The 19,085-nt window shown below is 46.4% G+C and overlaps 1 protein-coding gene across 2 annotated transcripts in view; it reads right to left on the bottom strand.

Annotated features, from left to right (window-relative positions):
- Window positions 1-19,085, bottom strand: part of Ninl (ninein like) — a 76,110-nt gene that overhangs the window by 33,000 nt on the left and 24,025 nt on the right. For both annotated transcript variants that reach the window (XM_085833458.1, XM_021156253.2), the window contains exons 2-7: window positions 14,116-14,309; window positions 13,539-13,635; window positions 5,790-5,962; window positions 5,299-5,365; window positions 2,047-2,237; window positions 991-1,143 (exon numbers count right to left, since the gene is read on the bottom strand). In XM_085833458.1, the coding sequence (XP_085689584.1) occupies window positions 991-1,143; window positions 2,047-2,237; window positions 5,299-5,365; window positions 5,790-5,962; window positions 13,539-13,635; window positions 14,116-14,298 (864 nt within the window). In that variant the 5' untranslated portion in view covers window positions 14,299-14,309. The remainder of the gene's footprint in view (window positions 1-990; window positions 1,144-2,046; window positions 2,238-5,298; window positions 5,366-5,789; window positions 5,963-13,538; window positions 13,636-14,115; window positions 14,310-19,085) is intronic.

Genomic DNA, 19,085 nt, shown 5'->3' with positions numbered 1-19,085 from the left:
GACCCACAGCCCTCCTTACATGCTAGCCTGTGGTGTCTAGACAGTTGCGGGGTCTTGTAGGAGGAGGTTCAGAGACTCTGAGGATACTATTTGATAACATGTGCCAGTGATACCAAAGCACGAGAAACACGTGGCCTCATTCAGAGGGTGTATCCAGCTGAACCAACACTGAATATGGCTTGTGTGTGTGTGCGGGGGGGGGGGGGGTAGTCTCATCTTCAGGCTCTCAGACTTGCATTTATGTGTTTATATGTGGTGCTAAGAATGGCCCAGAGCTTGTTCTTGCTGGGAAAGAATTCCACCACTCCACCACAGCTCCACACTCAGCTCCTGGTATTTCTGACTCGCAGGGCTGTTACCATTCTGTAGTGTCTGCCTTGCAGATCCCCACTGACTCAGTCAAAACCTCAGATTCTCAAGTGCATCTTGCCCATAGCAGTGCCTGTCCCCAGAGCTAGCCTGTGCTATGTCCTGATGCTAATAAAACAAAGGGTTGGGCCAGTCACCAGTGGGCAAAGTGGCTTAGACAAAATAAAATTCACAACTTCAGGTCAGGAAAAATAATCCACAGAGGAAAAATCTCAGACAAGTCATACTACTCTACAACCCATTTCTAGTGCAGAAAGGGAGAGGGAGACAGCAGTCTCACTGAAAACCATAACTCGGTGGCACATAGAGAGAACAATCTAAGGAACGGCTGTGTTCCCCATATCGCATTATTCTCTGATATTCCTGATGTACGTACGAGCTCAGACTGCTTCCATTTTAGAGATGAACACAGAGCTCAGAGAAGGTAAGACACAGTCAGGAATGAGCACCACCAGACAAGCTCAAGGCCCAAGAGCACTGCACACACACAGGTGTGTGCACATTTACACAGCTTCTATGCTCAGTGCCGTGACACTGGCACAATCATCAGCCAGCACCCTCATCTGGCAAGGAGCAACACCAACTACTGTTGGTGTGTGACATCTAATTCTCCCATTTTACCTGATAATGAGACCAAAGCCTGTTTGGTTTGATCAGACTGGAAGATGCTGGAAGCGAAGGAGGCTCATGACCAAACAGGCCAAGCTGAAACTCTGCAAGACTCACTCTGCCATCTCCATCTTGGTCCAGTTTGCTGAACAGTTCTTCAAGTTCCTAGACAAAAGCCAGCACCCTTCAGGCCTGGAGAGCCACCTTGCTCTGTCCCTCTGGCTCCAAGCACCCACCTAGGGCTCTTAGTTTATCTAAAGATTAAACTGTCTATCGAGCTGCTTTACAAAGGCTGCTTCGGCTGGTTTGTTTGGATACTCCCGTCTTGCCAGCTGGGAGGGGGCAGCATCTGAGCATCCTAGCTCTAGAGATACTCAAGTATCCACTGGGCCAGGGCTTTGCTGGAAACCCAGCCTGAACCTTAGAGTTCATGGTCCAGCAAGGATACCAGGTAGGAACAACAACAGGTGGGAACCTATGGTATCACCACAGCCACCTTCCTGTCCAAGTCTTCCCAAAAAACTGGTATCTATACCTCTATACCCGGGGTGTAGCAAGGCTCATATGCTGGGTTGGGCGGGGCAGAAGAAGAAAGATATTTGGTTCAGGCAGAAGGACGGCTGGAAGTGAAACTTTTAGAAGCAGCTGAGACCCGCAATGGCAGCTGAGAGTTTATGAGGATGAATTATGTGGGTGAAGATGGACTCTCAAAGGTATCTCAGAGTTTTAGACAATGGCACCAGGAGCCATCAAAAGATCTGAGATTGCCAGGTGTGGTGGTGTACGCCTGTAATCCCAGCACTTGGGAGGCAGAGGCAGGCGGATTTCTGAGTTGGAGGCCAGCCTGGTCGACAAAGTGAGTTCCAGGACAGCCAGGGCTATACAGACAAACCCTGTCTCAAAAAACAAAAACAAAACAAAACAAAAAACAACAACAACAACAAAAAGATCTGAGATTACAAATTGCAGAAGAAAAACTGCTGTCTGAAGGTGAACTGGTTTTCCAGGCTCAGTACTCAATGTGACCGCTACACATACCATGACACTGAGGTGGCCCCAGGCCTTCACCTGTTTCTCAAGACTGTGGAGCCCGATGCTTCGGCAGACCACAGCCAGCTCCTGCTCATTCAAGTGACCACTGCTTCCAATCCCCAGCTCATGCCAGATGCCCTGGACCAGGTTCTCAGGAGTGCTGAAGGAGGGGCTACAGGATTTCCGGAGTGTCCCAAAGACCTCACAACCCCAGGATCGCAGCTGGCCTGAAGCAACGGAGGGTCATAGTTAAATGTTGATAAACAATAACAATAAAGAAGCCATAACTTAGGCTTATGGGCATTAGTTACTTTCATAACTCAACAAGTAACATAAAAGCCATGTCCTCCATGGAGAGCCAAGCTGGAGTATTCCAAATGACACCATGGGCTGGGCAGTAGAAAGCACACCAAAGGGCCTGTGGCCAGTGCAGCCTGACCCAAGACACAGACTGCAGGGAATTATCCCAGTGCTGGGGATTTCTGTGTGCAGAACAATGAGTCCTAGACTTGGTCCTTGGCCTCTAAGTGGGCTAGTGTCTTTTCAGCTCTACAAATGCATCCACTGGGCACCTCCCCATTCTTTACAGGAAGTATGGGGCTGGGCACTCTGCAGCCAGAAGAGAATTCAGTTTGTTCAGCCAGCCCTAGCACCTCTTTCCTGGTCACTGAAGCCCAACACATGAGCGTCTTTCATCACTGACCTCTCCAAAGGTTTACAGCAACTTCCTGCTGCCCTCGGTCTCACAGGTCTGGCTCTAAAGGGCCATGCAGTCTGCGCCCTACTTGCTTACTGAAGAACATGTGGCGTTCATGGTCTCTCTTCTCCCCTTGTCTCAAATGACTGCCTTCAGTGTTTTGGCTTTCCAACATTAGGCAGTTTAAAAACACAACTCCAAATTCTGGTATTTTTTTCTTCCACCAATACCCAGGGGTCTGTAGCCTCTCTGCAACCTCAGAAGCCTTGAGACAGCTTTCACCAGCAGAACATAAAAGAAGTCATGCTGTGTGATTGTAGGATAGGCTCCCATAACATAGGAGATCAACAGCGCAGCGGGCCAGACCTTGCATGAGGAGACCGGAGCCATTATGCTATGAGGAAGCCGTGCTGAGAGGGCCTTTGATTCAAAGGCAGTCTACAGCTGAGCCACAGACCAGCTATGTGAGTGACCTTCCCATCCTCCCATGGTTCAGGACTCAGCCTTCATGGATCTCAGCACTGAACCATGCTACCCACCTCCTTCAACTTTTCCTAAGCACTACAATCCCCTTCCCAGAGAAGCTCTGCAGCAGCATGAAGCACTTGGCTGCTGTGGCCATCAAGGCCTGGTGTGAACCTCACTCTTATTCATAAGCTCATCAAAAACCCTCTGCATGAGCCTCGGGTTGCACTAAGTAAGAGTTGCTCAGACTGCCTTCAGCCTGTCGAAGGGGTCAGAAGGGCCTAGGTTATTGTCCCCTGGACAGTTCCTCAGGGCCTGCAGAGTGTTCAGGCCCTGACACCCCCATGCTGCCAAGCTACTTTTATCACTTCTGTGGCATGACTGGTGTTGGCAGCTAATTGCATATTGTCTTCTTGCTTTCAAATTGTTTGCCACTAACCTTGGTATTATCTCCCCAGTTAAGTTCCAGGAGTCAATTCATTTTTTATTAGTGTGTGTGGTGTGTGTGTGAGTGTGTATGTATCTGTCTGTCTGGTCTGTCTATTTGCATGTGTTCACTGATACACATACATGTAACACATGGAGATGTCAGGTGTCTTAATCACTTACCACCTTACTCTCCAGGACAGAGTCTCTCACTGAGCCTGGAGCTTACTGACTGGGCTAGCCTAAGTAGTCAGCAAGCCCTAGGGATCCCAGTGTCTCTACCTTGCCAGTGCTAGACTGTAGCCTCCCATAAGCCTGAAGAGGCTGAGCCAGGCTTGACCTTGTTGCCACTAAGGAGATCACCTAGGGTGGAGCCTGCCTCCCTGGATCACTCTATTGTTCTGGCACTGCTGCTTGCTGCTACTTGCTGCCTAGCTGTTCTGGAGCCTACACGTGGTCACCTGCAGCTGGGCTCCAAGGATGATTTGGCGGGAATGGGCTTTCCCCTCTCCTTTATAAAGCGTGTCCGCCATTAAAAATTTGAACCTTCCAGCAACCACATGGTGGCTCACAACCACCCATAATGAGATCTGATTCCCTCTTCTGGAGTGTCTGAAGACAACTACAGTGTACTTACATATAATCAATAAATAAATCTTTAAAAAAAAAAAAAAGAACACATTTAAAAAAAAAATTTGAACCTTGAGCAGACTAGTTGTCTTGGTTTTGTTATTTCTCAACCCGCCTAGGCTCCTTCTTTTCTTCCAGATTTCAAGATGCCCTCCAGGCTCGAACCCGGACATGAGAGCCACAGGCCATCCCCAACACTAGATGTCAGATGTGGGCTGACAAACCCAACTTTTTGTATGAGTGCTGGGAATCTGAATCAGGGTCTCTGGTTATATAACAAGCACTCTACTCAGTGAGCCAACCTAGGATTCCTAAGCACTATTTCATCATCTCTCATCACAGAAGCAACATAGGCAAGCAGGAGTCTGAATAAATCTATAGAACCTCTGTAATGTCTCCTAGAGTACTACTATGAAAAACTTTGTGTGAGTTTCTGTACCCGCAGGAACATGTAATGCAACTGCCATCGCAGAAAGGTGCTGATGGAGTCCACAGCCAGGTCATGCCTGTGCACCCAGTGGCTATTTGGAGCTCAGCATCACACACAGACAACAGCACTTCTGATGGCCAAGAGCCCCTGGTCCAGCTGTACTCTCCGGATGCTCACGTACCCATTCGCTCCAACTGTGGATCTTTGGTTGCTATGCCAGTCTCTTCAGGAGCAGAACCATGTGCTACCCGCTGCTGGAGGAAACTCAAACCCTGGTAGGGTCTGAGACTACCCCTTCACAGCACAAGAGACTGCAAGCCAGCCAAGCAGATCCCTTTGGCCTAAGAGTAACACTTGTCGTCTGGGTCTACACTGGAACTAACTGGCCATGATTAAGAGCAGCAGCACCCTGCAACATTGTCTGGAAGCCTCTGTCTCTGCAAGTGGTAGTCTTGGAGGAAAATGAAGACCAGGTGACTGCCTCTGGGGCTATGCCAACATTTCAACCATCTCTGGAGGAGGAACCTACGAGGGCCTCACACACACACAACATGCAGTTCTTTAAGACATTGTCCCCTCCAACAATCTGGCTCTCAGAGCTCTAATCAGGCACAGCAGGAAATATGAAGCTATGGCTTACCTTGTGCTTCAAATAATTCATTCTGAGGTTCTTTCGCACTCTCAGCATCTTCATCTGACTTGAGGCTCTATAAAAAAAGGGAAGAGAAGGATGTGAGTGCCCCAATGGGTGATAGTGGATGAAACATCAGGAATAAGCCCAAAGGATGTTGGGGTAGTAGGGGTCACTAAAGATGTGCTCTGGGCTAGCACCCCCAGGCTGAAACTCAAAAGGCTGTGGTCCCACTAAGCAGAGTCTTTGTAAAGACTAACACCTCTCCAAAGCCAAGGGTTCAGACATAAGGTTGGTCATGAGCCTTGTTCTTCATACTCTGGCTCCTTAGCATAAACTACCAGCAAGCCACACTGAAAATACAGAAAGCTCCTGCATCCCAGAGCAGAATCCAGCCAGCTTTGACAGGAGTTGCCCACATTCCACCTATGGACAGTGACAAATTAACAATTACTTCCCTAATGTTTGGCAGTCTAAATGGGAAGGGCTGGCTGACTGACCTCCACACTTTCCAGAGATGCAGAGCGTCTCAGCGGAGGCTTCACGATGCCCTTGGTCTGCTGTTCTGATCCATATTTGATTTCAGTGGCAGAGTCACCGAGCTCAGGTAGGCTCCGACGGCCATACCACTTAGAGCCACTCATGTACTTTGGAGGGACAGCACAGGAAGTAGCTGGAAGGAGAAAAGGAGACAAGTGGCGAGGGGATGGCTATGAAGCAGGCTGTGGGCCCTGCATGGTGGCACGACCCTCCCTTAGAAGCTGGACGATTAACCTCCAGTGTGGCTCACAGACACTGTTGAGCACCTGCTGGTCTCGAGGACACTGATCAGCTGATAGTGGATGTGCTATTACTTGAAACAAAACTGGGAAAGTCAGGTTAGGCAAGGCCGCTCCTACTGAACACCAGGTGCTCTTTACAGTTTCTCAAGTACATTTTGGTTTTGTTTATGGAGTGAGACACCAACAGTCCAAGAACACATAGCTAAAGAACTGAGGACCATTCCCCATAACTCAGGGTTGCAGCCTGTGCCCCAACAAGCCAGGCTCAGCCACCATCACAATAAGCCAAAAAAGAGCCAAGTTAACAGTGGAAAGCAGATACATTCAATGTGCCCACATTAAGAACAGGGACAAATAGACTCAGTGACCCCCGTCCTGTGAGAGAGAGGTACCCACAGTGTCTTTAAATTTATCACTAGTAAGTCTATCTTCAGGGTCCTGTCTCGAGGTTAAGGTTTAACTAGAAGGCAAGAGATATGCATAAACTGCACTCCCGATCAAGGTATGGTCCTGCCTCTTCTGTGACCCATCACTGTTTTGACTCTAGTCTCTTCTGCAAGGTGGTCTGACAAGCTGTCCGCACTATGTGAAATCCTTTTGCTTTCCTAGGGACAAGATCCCCCTTAGTTCATACCAGGAGTCAGTAATTTCCTTCCCTCAGTATGAGATTTCTGGCAGAAATCCCAACTCCCTAGGTGCTTTGTTTCAATGGTCCAGATAGCCAGAGTGAGGGTCACATGTGGCTCTTTAAAAAACCCTCACTCTTGCTAGGTATGCTGGTTACATCAGGACACCAAACCCTTGGGGCTAGAAAGTACTCCATAGGCAAGCACGAGCCACAGGTAAAAACACACTCTGCAATCCTGTGCAGTCTGAAGGTCCAGGACACCTGCAGCATGGACTGTGGTCTCCAGACTGAAGGGAATACTCTCCACCCAACACTTCCTTGTGGCTCCTTCTTCCTCTGATCTGCTCAGCTACACCATCCTAACTAACATGCGAGGGGAGCACAGAAAAGGCCATAAGACAAGCAGTCACGGCTTAGGCTGTGGGTTCAGGAGAAGTCAGGATCAGGATTCTGAAAGAGTGTAGCTACAGAGGTGGATGTGCCAGCTGAGATCAGCCTGGCCATGGAGCTGAGGAACCCTCATGTATAGCAGATATGTCTTGGGTTTTATCGAACAGAAGGCAGCTTCATAAGGCCAAGAGCTACCTCGCCTCTTCCCTCTGTGCTGATCCTAGGACCGCCCGAAGAGAGATCTGGGTGACCTGAATGCAGGACAGGAGTTGGAGATGAGGAACAAGACTTGGTGAGGTCAATGCTAAGTCCCACTCTGGATGTGCCAAATGTGAAGTGCCAGGGTAGCACTCAAGGTGTCTGAAAACCCACAAGATTATTGCTGGAGCACATTACCAGTCCTCAAGAGCATTGCATGTTACGTTATCCACACACACAGAATAGGCATTGGCCAGGTATAGTGCCCTTGAAGGGACAAAAGTCATGGGATATGTTGAAAGGAAAAGGTTCCACATCCACAGAGAAATCAAGAGACCATATGAGACAATGCCCTGAGGCCAGAGTCAATTCTCCACAGGCAGAGAGGGAAAAAAGGGCCACACAGTAAAACGTCAAGCAGGCCAATCACTCTTTTTTGAGAGCTTTGGATACTCTCCTTAAGACCATGAAAGCTGGGGCTGGCAAGATGGCTCAGCGGATAAGAGCACTGACTGCTCTTTAGAAAGTCCTGAGTTCAAATCCCAGCAACCACCTGTAAAGAAACATACCCCTTCTGGTGTGTCTGAAGTCAGCTACAGTGTACTTATGTATAATAATAAATAAATCTTTGGGCTGAAGCAAGCAGGGACTGAGTGAGCAGAGTTGACCGGAGCAAACAGAGGTCCTAAAAATTCAATTCCCACAACAACCACATGAAGGCCCACAACCATCTGTACAGTGTACTCACAATAAATCTTTTTTTTTTTTTTTTTTGGTGATCTTTGTCTTTTTTTTTTATTACGTATTTTCCTCAATTACATTTCCAATACTATTCCAAAAGTCCCCCATACCCCCCCCCACTTCCCTACCCACCCATTCCCATTCTTTTGGCCCTGGCATTCCCCTGTATTGGGGCATATAAAGTTTGCAAGTCCAATGGGCCTCTCTTTCCAGTGATGGCCGACTAGGCCATCTTTCGATACATATGTAGCTAGAGACAAGAGCTCCGGGGTACTGGTTAGTTCATCATGTTGTTCCAACTATAGGGTTGCAGATCCCTTTAGCTCCTTGGGTACTTTCTCTAGCTTCTCCATTGGGAGCCCTGTGATCCATCCAATAGCTGACAGTGAGCATCTACTTCTGTGTTTGTTTGGTTTTTTGTTTTTTTTTTTTTAAAGAAAAGCTGAGCCTTCCGGTTCTCTCTCTGCCTGTAGCAGATCCTCTGGCACAGGGCTCCATAACCAAATAGTACCAGGAGGGAGCAAGCCTCCCAGGAATGCAGACAAGACTGTAAGTGCAGGAAGGACCACCACTGCTGCTCAGAGGAACCCGCTCAGAACCCTCAGGACACAGGAACTGAGGAGCCTTCCGGTCTCCATCTGCACCCAGAGCTGATCCTGTGCCACAGAGCTACATATACAAATACTGCCAGGAGAGAGCAGGTCTGGAGTACCTACACAGGTAAGACCACCACTTCTCTTCAAATTCCTGGCCCAAGAAGAAACACTCACAGAGCTACTGGGACACAGGAACCAAGGATCAGCTGGGAACAGGATCCTCTGGTCTCTGTCTGCATCCCAGAGCTGACCCTGTATCACAGGTCTCCATACCCAAATTCCTCCCGGAGAGAACTAGTCTCTCAGGAGTACTGACACACAGGGTGGCAGGAGGGACAAGCCAAAGTGCCTGACAAATACAGAAGTGGATGCTCATAGCCATCCATTGGACGGAGCACAGGGTTCCCAATGGAGGAACTAGAGAAAGGACCCAAGGAGCTGAAGGGTTTGCAGCCCCATAGGAGGAACAACAATATGAACCAACCAGTACCCCCAGAGCTCCCAGGGATTAAACCACCAACCAAAGAGTATACATGGAGGGACCCATGGTTCAAGCTGCATATGTAGAAGAAGATGGCCTTGTTGGCCATCAATGGGAGGAGAGGCCCTTGGTTCTGTGAAGGCTCTATGCCAGGGCCAGGAAGCAGGAGTGGGTGGGTTGGTGAGCGGGGGGGCGAGGGGGGGCGACGGGACCAGGAAAGGGGATAACATTTGAAATGTAGATAAAGAAAATATATAACAACAACAAGGAGAAAAAGCATGGAAGTGGTACCAATAAGATGGCTAGGAAGAAAGGGGCAGGCTGGTCGCATGAGCTTGGTCCCTGAATGGTCCAAGTGGCAGAGGAGAGCTAACTTCCAAGTTGATTAGAAAGGAAATAGTTGACTTCTGACATCCTCATATGTACACAAGTGCTCTCTCTTGCTCTCTCTCTCTCTCTCTCTCTCTCTCTCTCTCTCTCTCTCTCTCCCCCTCCCTCCCTCTCCCTCCCTCTCTCTCTCATCTCCTCTCTTTCACTAATTTTTATGGATGTGTATACAACAATACAGTTACTGTATCTAAGACTCAGGCAACAATGCAAACAAGAGGGCTGAAAGGTTGTGAGAGCCAGACAATCAGAGACTTTGCTCTGAGATTGTATCTCCTAGTAATATCAGAAGTTATGCTCAGCACACACACATGAGATGAACAAGGACAGCAGCAATAGACAGGATAAAGTGAAGAGAAGAAAGATCACGAAGCTTTGCCCCTATACAAAAACTACATGTGAAAAAGAATGCTGATAGTGGGAGGCGTATTGACCCCAGGGAAGAGCACATAGCAACGGACTATCTAGAAATCAGCTCTGAAAATATACATACCACAGTAATATTTTAAAGACTGAATAAGTTATATTTAGGTACATATACATAATATTTAGGAACACACAAAGACACAGACTAACACAACACAAAAACATATGCACGCAACAACAATTAATGAAAGAAAGGCTATAAATTTGAAAGAGAGCAAGAAGATACATGGAAGGGATTGGATACAGGAAAGGGGAAAAGGAAGGTTTAATTGTATTATAATCTCAAAAAAGTAATACAAAATTTTTTTTTAAAAAGACCATGAAAGCTGTCTCTGGCACTGTGGCCTGAACTCTTTTTGGAGGCCCTGAAATGCTGTTGTCTGTCTATCTGTGGTGCTGATAACACTTTAAACAAACTCCTTATCTCCAAGTGTGTTGCCTCAGTGTGTTTTGACCCTAACCCAAGAACTTTCAGGCATGTAAACAGAAGAACAAAGATAACACAATTTAGTTAGCAGCCAGAAAAATACTAGCCAAGGTAGGAGAGCAGCAACACTTACAAGTCTTCCAGGGCTAGCTGCCAGCAGACAAGCTACGGTTAGCACCTGACAAGGCAAGTCAAAGATGAACAGAGGGCGGTTCAGCATGTAGCCACCATCCTACCTGGGTGAGCACTGTACAGTCATCTCTCCAGGAGATATGTTGAAAGTACAAAACATCTCAGCTGAAACTACCTGTCTCTGTCCAGTTTCTGCCATAAATCCTATAAAAGGTCTCTACAACATAGCTCTGCAGCGTTTCCTTTGTTTGGAGCCCCTTGCACCCCACAGACTTTCTCTCATGTTTCTTTAATAAATCTGTTTGCTTGGCTCTCCATAAGGAGCAGTTACAAAACAAACGCTCTTGTCAGTGACTAGCTTCCATTTGCAGGCAAGGTGCAGCAGGGCATGGCTCCCATGGCTCTCAAGGAAGCAACTTCTAGTAGGGCTAGAAGAGGGCACCCATCCTGTCAGTGGGGAGCATCAGACACCTGGGCACCCTTACAGAGGATGCCCACTGTCCTCGTCCCCACCAGGAGGCCAGCCTCCAAGGAGACCCAGGCCACCAGGCCAAGGCTACAGCCCCACCCTGCAGTTATTCAGGGACAACGGAAACTGCTGCAACTTGCCCAGACTTATCTTCCTTGTGGGCTTCCTTCTGTCCAGTGGCTCCCTTCATATCTCTGCTGTCCATGTTCTGTTGTTCTAAGAATCTAACCAGAACAGCCCTAGGAGAAATCTCCCTCCGTCATGCCGAAGCACTACTCAGAAAGGGGACCCATAGGGCTCTTCAGCACAGAAGCAGCGACAGCAGAGCAAAGGCAACAATGACAGCAGTGTCTGCTCCCTACAGTGAGCTCTCCCAGGAGGTGGAGCACAGTAAATCCCTGGGACCTAGCATCTTCCACCATTCCCTCAGCCAGCCCATCACATCACCTACTTGATACACATTGCACAATACCCTGCAGGAGCCCCATTGTCTGACTAAAGTCCAGATACCTATGTGCCATTATCAAGTGCGCTATTGAGATAGTGTAACAGGGTTGGAAAGTCAAATCCCACTTAGTTATATGTTAATGGCCTTTGACAACAGGAGAGGGAAACACAAGTACAGGACTGCTATTCCTAATGCAGGCATTTGGCTACATAGATAAACACGTTCAAATGGCAAGGTGGAAGGCACTAGGCAAGAAGTAACGAGAAATTAGGATGAAAATGTTACAACTGGAGCCAAAATGCAAGAAGTATAGTCAGATGGGCGAGGAGCAGGCAGTAGGGAGGCACAGGAGACAAGGAACAGGCAAGTTTTTTTTTTTTTTTTGTTTTTCGAGACAGGGTTTGTCTGTATAGCCCTGGCTGTCCTGGAACTTTGTAGACCAGGCTGGCCTCCAACTCAGAAATCCGCCTGCCTCTGCCTCCCAAGCGCTGGGATTAAAGGCATGCGCCACCACGCCCGGCTAGGAACGGGCAAGTTAGAGAATAAAAAAGACTGAACCAGACTCAACCCTGGAGGGGGAACCTAGAGATGACCCAGCTCTGTCACCGCAGGCCCACAACACAAGGGCAGTTAGGGTAGTAGGTAGATGTTTTCTGACTGCTGCACAGCTTTTTCCTCCAAATTGAAACATTCCCTCCTCTAGTCAGTAGGAAGTTTCACAAGATGGAGAAGCAAATAAAACTTATCAGGCTGAGAAAGCTCAGGAAGATACCAAGATTCAGAAGACCCTTGCCCAAGGTTATAACAGCACTGGACAACAGCTAAAGGGAAGAAGGCTGGTGGCGCCTGGGTGAGGTACCCATGCTCCTGTGAGTAACCCTAATAATTTTATGGGCTTCCCCACTGAGCTCAGGTAAAATCATGTGTTTGACCTGCTGTTAGCGCTCACTCTGTCTAGAGTAAACACTGTTGTTCATCTTGTCCCTAGAGCCACACAACAGAGATGGCAGAGGTTGGTCTCTCTCCAATGGCATTAGGGGCAATGTTTCGGGAAAGGCATGGGCCACTTAGGTGAGAAAAGTTTTTCTAATTCTAAAGAAAAGAAAATGAATTGGTTTCTAATTCTAAAGAAAAGAAAATGAATTGGTAGTGACCCTCTTCACATCTTTGCAGAGAAAGGTATGAGACAAATACCTGTGCAAGTGGTGTGGGGCTATCATCCTTGTGCAAGTGGTCTGGGCACTAACTTTGTCCTGTGCCCAGGGCTTCTGCAATGAGAGGAAGTGCAGAAGGGGCTGACCATGTCATCCAGAGCAAGAAGCACAGTGATCTGACACTGTGTGCATGGGGCTCAGGTACTGGGACACAGGGACTCCAATCCTAGCCAGCACATACTATGGAACAGGGATAGATCTCTCAAGACAGTACTGTGGAATTTCTAAGACGGTAGATAGAACCTACATAAAATATACATGAAGCTCAAAGCCTCACACTTAGAAGACACTTGGTATGAGCCATTCCCCCTGCCTGTCACTCATCTCCATGCCTTTGGTCCGATTAGGACCCTTCATCCTGCTATATGGTTATACAGGAGGCCAGGGCAAGTAGCTGTTTCCAGTGAACCCTGAAATCATCACTGTCTACCTCACACAGCCCTCATGTCCATAAGCAGACCAGCCTCCAGCTGTCTCACACCTGGCCCATTATTTTGTACCCACAATCCTTGGGCCTGGTGGCTTCCTGTCATGTGTCGGTTGGACTTATCATCATGTTCCTGCCTCACAGCCATTTCCACAGTGGGATTCCTGTTAGCCCTGTTTGAACACTGCAACACCATGGCTGTGAGAGCAGATTAGTGCTCAGGGCGGAAGGCCGGTCTGCTTGCTTGGTACACCTAAGATCCCTGAGGCTCCACCTCTCGCTGCTCTACACCCCTCAGTGCATTGTCAGTGGCCCCCTACAGGTAATGCAGGTAACCATCTGATGACAGTCACAGAAGAGGAAATTCCACATATTCTGCCCAAGTCTGCACTTGATGGTTTGTGGGTGACAGAAAAGGAGGCTAGAATTTGGAACAGTTGAGCTACACTTTGAATGGTACAGATAAATAAAGAAACTGAAGAGCTTACAGGAAATCCTCTCACCTGACTCGGAAGAACTACCTTCCTCATCGGAGGGTTCTACGCCAGAACCAGATGACAGCACAGCCACAAAGCCTTCCTTAAATTCCTCAAAGTTAACCTGCGGGAGTTTCAGTAAGGAGAAGACACTGTTACTTCCCATAGATTCCCATTTCATTTCATGAACCAAAACTCCCCTTGGAGTCTTCTTTTCCTCAAAAGACCTCCGATTATTGCCTTTCAGAATAAGGGTGTTCATTTCAGGTTTCCAATCATGTACTGGAAGACTCTATCACAGAAGGTAAATCTGAACCACCATTCTACCGCCAAATAAACCATTTTACCACACCTAACCAACTAAACCAAACCAAACCACACAACCAAGAGAACAGCAGCAGCTAGGCATAGCGGGCCACGTCCACATGGCTGGGTGTGGCTGCTTATGCTTCCTGAAGCTCTTCTTTCAATCCCTAGAACAACATGGTTTATTGCTGGAGATTTTTCTTCCCCAAGTGCCTTTCTTTGGGTGTTGTGGACCAAATGCCCACACCGGTGGGTGGCACAGCTCTGCACTGTCCCTCGGCAGGAGTCCACCACTCACCCTGGCCAAGTGGTCATCTCCGAGAAGAATGTGAAGGAGGGCTGGCAGCTGCTCCTCCAGGCCAAGCTTAGTACATAGCTGGGTCAGCTCTTCCTGATCCAGGAACCCGGTCCCTGTGGTGTCACAGCTGCTGTAGACATCCCTGAGCCGTGACACATAGTGGTTCTCGTCTTCGTTGTCCATCCCATAGCAGGCTGGTCATGAAGGAGAAAAGCGAAGTAGCAGGTTAGCTAGGTTTCATAGCCCCATTTCCCTCAGGCCCACACACTGAACAAAAGCAGATCACAGAGCTAGCACTGGAAAGACATGCTAGGAGCCCCTGTGGGGTCGAAGGCAGCTAGAGGAATCAGCTTCTCTTTGCAGGGACCCAGGGCATCCATCAGTCAGCAGTGAGTGAGTGTGAGCAGTGAGTGAGTGAGTGTGTGTGTGTGTGTGTGTGTGTGTGTGTGTGTTTTAAAGCTACAGAGTAATCAGAAAACAGATGAAACCCAGCACGTGCCTCCATGCCAGCTCCATATGAGACTGAGACAGAGGACTTCTTGGGCCCTAGAGTGTGAGGTCAGACTAGGCAACACAACAGTGTTCTACCTTCAAAACTAGAAATAAGAAAGGGAGAAAGGAGTGAAAGAGAGAGGAAAAAAGGAGGGAGGGGAGGAGGAGAGGAATGGAGCAGAAAACAGATAAACAGAAAAAGCTCGAACTATGCACAATTCCTATCTTAAAAAAGAACAAAACTGTTGTTGGGTGTGGTGGTACATGCCTTTAATCCCAGCACTTGGGAGGCAGAGGCAGAGGCAGGTTGATTTCTGAGTTCAAGGCCAGCCTGGTCTACAGAGTGAGTTCCAGGACAGCCAGGGCTACACAGAGAGACCCTGTCTCGAAAACAAAACAAAACAAAAAACCTGTTAATGATATTTGGTGAGCAAACATTAATTTTCAATATACACCTCCCCACTTTCACTTTACCTTATAAATACAAGGTCTCTCCCTTATACATAAGAATATCTACTTAAAAAACTGAATTGTTGGGGGCAGAAGACATATCCAGGGTGCCCCCACCATGCTGGACAAATACATGATGGAGAGGTGGGAAAGACAAGGGAACAGAACGGTAGGTGCACAGGCTAGACCAGGCTACACATGAGACTGCATCTATAAGCAAATACATAAATTAGTTCATAATGTAAGGATACCTAGGATTCACTTAAAATTTGCTCGTTCCCTTCCCAATCATCTATTAACTAGCTAATCAATAATAAAGAATTGTGAACAGGCAGTGGTGGCGCACGCCTTTAATCCCAGCACTCAGGAGGCAGAGACAGGCAGATTTCTGAGTTTGAGTCCAGCCTGGTCTACAGAGTGAGTCCTAGGACAGCCAGGGCTACACTGAGAAACCCTGTCTCAAAAAACAAATAAACAAACAAACAAACAAACCAAAACAACAACAGCAACAACAATAAAAAGAATTGTGAAGAGGTTGAAACAGAGAATTGGTCAGTTTCTTGACTCCTAAAATAAACACTGGGTAGATACGAGCTCTGTTCAGCATTTGTCTATTAGGGAAAGCAGAAGTCAGACCATACCCAGAAATAGTTGTCAACTTTTGACATTAGAAAACTTCAGAATGTCATGCAATTGATATACTGTTGGATCTTTCTGTAATCAGGGGACCCTGTTCCACCCTCACCACAGATTTAGGCGAAGGCTATGAGACTACAAGACATAAAGCAGCACCTGATCCCTGGTCATGAAAATCTGGAGTGTTGATCTGCGCATTCCTGGCACCCCCACACACAGCCCCTAACTGTCAGCTCCTAGCTGTCAGGGGATCTAACGCATGTGGCCTACACAGATACCTTCACTCACATCACTACACTGATACCTTTCCCACTCACACACTGACAAATAAACACAATTAAAATTGAAAAGTTTGTAAAAATCTATATTTGAGTTATAAAGTAATATTTAGGTATCTTTAAAGATATTTGTGCTGTAATAAAATAGTCATCCATACAATAGGATATTATTTTTTTAATCTACAGCAAAAATATTCTTTATTAAAATTTATTTATTTTTATTTTATGTGCATTGGTGTTCTGTCAGGTCCCCTGGAAGTGGAAGAGCAGACAGTGTTCTTAACCACTGAGCAATCTCTCCAGCTCCACAAAAAAGCATTCTTAAGGATGGATGTGCTATTTTTAGGATCATTTTATAACTGGTAGTATAAATACACACACACACACACACACACACACACACACACACACACACATATATATATATATATATATACTTCTGCTTTTTATGTTAAAGATATTTGGCTATCTAGGAAACTGTCCTTAAACAGGTACTTTATATATCTGTATTAAAGTCTTTTAAAGGATGACTTTATAAGCACTATTTTAAAGTGCTTTTTAGAAGATGTAATGGCCTGTGTATCTGTGGCTTTCAGAATTATGTGTCTATACATTATACATGAAACCACAGTTTGCACATTTAAAAGCATTTAAGTAAATACATGCAAAGTGACCCATGAATGCTGTTTTTAGCATATTCTGATGTAAAACCTGCTCTTTGGACATGCACACATATATACATACTACATACATTTCTTTGAGACAGGGCCCTTTAGGTATTCCTGGCTAGACAGGAATTTGATTTAGACTAGGCTGGCCCTGAACTCTGATCTACCTGCCTCTGCCACCATACTACCAGGGTTAATACACATTTCCCATGTACTGACTGATTTTGCTTTTTAAAACCCTGGCCTTTAATCTATTTGCCTCGACTGAATCAGCATTTAGTTATTATATATGCAAGATATACTGTCACATGATCTCTTTGCAAGTACTGATACTTGCAGGGAAACATGGAGTTGGCCTGGTCTAGCCCCCTTCGAGAGGCATGTGTCATAGGTTTTTCAGGTTAGAGTTCATGGCTCCTGGGACACTGTGTGCCTTTCAGTTCCTGACAAACTGATGTACTCCCTCAGGCAGGAGTGTTTAGGTCTCCCTGTAAATCTGTGTTCCTGCTAAGTCAACAAAACTTACAGAAGCATGACAGGGCAATTAGTCTTAGACATTACTCTTATTTATGTACCCTATATAGCTTGTAAGTGTCATTGTGTCCCTGCAACTATCATTGTACTGATCTTAGGAACAGTGGCTATATTCTGTTTCTGATAGGGGTATAAAAAGTCTGATTGCTTGGCACAAACTTGTCTTAGCCTCAGTCCTATTGAGACCCTTGTTCCTGGCCAGGCTAAGACTCATTTCTCATCAGCTCTGTATCAAGTAATGATGGCCCTGTAAGTAAGCCCTGCTGCTTATGGGTAATCTTACTGTGAGAGGCCTAAATTCTTACATTTATCAATGCTGTAGTTATATTATCCTAAAGATCTCAAATTTTACTTCAAGGGCAGAAGTTGACTAGACTTCTGTGAATCTCTCCTGTGCAATAATGATGCTGACTGTAGCCGGCTCTTTTGTATGTGTGATTAGCACTCTAAAATTCAATGCTCACAAAAAAAAAAAAAAAAAAGCTTCCACCGGGCATGGTGGCGCACGCCTTTAATCCCAGCACTTGGGAGGCAAAGGCAGGCGAATTTCTGAGTTCGAGGCCAGCCTGGTCTACAGAGTGAGTTCCAGGACAGCCAGGGCTATACAGAGAAACCCTGTCTCAAAAAAAAAAAAAAAAAAAAAAAAAAAAAACCAACAACAACAAAAACCTCCCTAAAATGGCATTCTCTAAAACACAATTGTTAACGATGCTAACTATTTGGTGTATATGCTTGTACAATTCTGTTTTATGGCTATTCTCTCCTTAGCAGAAATAATTAGATAGCTATGATACATGCCATCTTAATGCCTCCTTGTAATTGGCAAATCTATAAACAAGTACTTAATTTTCAAATTAGCGTGACAATTGATGGTTTTTGTAAAGCTTTATAAGTACTGTCTGCTGACATTCTACAAAATCATTTGTTCTCAACAGTTCCTTCTCTGTTGAGCCTCATGATGTCTGTTAACATTCCGCAGAAGCACAAAGGGTCCCAAACAGGTTCTGCAGATGCTATGAATTCACCCAGATCACAAACAATATGGGGTCCATGTTTGCTTGACCCAAGAGCCACTCTATACATCTGAGCTGCTTAAAGTTGGCTGTAAAGGGTCACTAACATGAAGTCTTTAATGTCTGTCAAGTACCCTAAAACACTGAAGTGCTAGCTCCACACTCATCCCCTCAGCTGCTGACGTTACAGTCACAAGTGTATGCACTATATCCAGTAGCAAGGACTAATAATGTTGATGCAGTAGAGTCTTAGATCACTTAGAAAACAAAAATAATACACACTTGTACAGAGGCAGAAAGGCCAAATACAAATGAAAATGCCTCACTCTGTGAGGAATAAAACACTAACTGCTCAGAACCTGAGCCAGTGGCCTAAGAGACAGAATTCTTACCTCAAAGGGGACAAGACATAGTTTACATTGTAGCCAAATATGTGGGACACAGATTCAAGTTATCCCAATTCTATCTTGCAATGTAGTAAAAGCTTCATGAAATTTTACAGTAAGAGAACAAAGAAAATCGTGGATCAAGACACCTCCCTAATACACTGGTGCAAACACCAGGTGAGTGAGTTACAGGAAAGCAGGTAGGTCCCAGAGAGAGGCCTCAGGTGCTGTCCGATGGGACCTTTAGCCTTTGGTTGGCAAAGGATCTACCTGATAGTCAGAATGATGTTAGGCACGTGCAGAGAAGAGTAATATACAGCTATTAAGAGGACTGACCAGTCAAGCAGTGGTGGTGCACGCCTTTAATCTCAGCACTTGGGAGGCAGAGGCAGAGGGTGGCAGATTTCTGAGTTTGAGGCCAGCCTGGTCTACAGAGTGAGTTCCAGGACAGCTAGGGCTACACAGAAAAACCCTGTCTCAAAAAAAAAAAAAAAAAAAAAGAGGGCTGACCAT

Source organism: Mus caroli, unplaced genomic scaffold (genome assembly GCF_978045245.1).
Source record: "Mus caroli unplaced genomic scaffold, Mus_caroli_1 scaffold_2, whole genome shotgun sequence".
Lineage (NCBI taxonomy): Eukaryota > Metazoa > Chordata > Mammalia > Rodentia > Muridae > Mus > Mus caroli.
The sequence above is the reverse complement of the archived record's forward strand: the minus strand, read 5'-3'. Positions and strand labels throughout refer to the sequence as shown.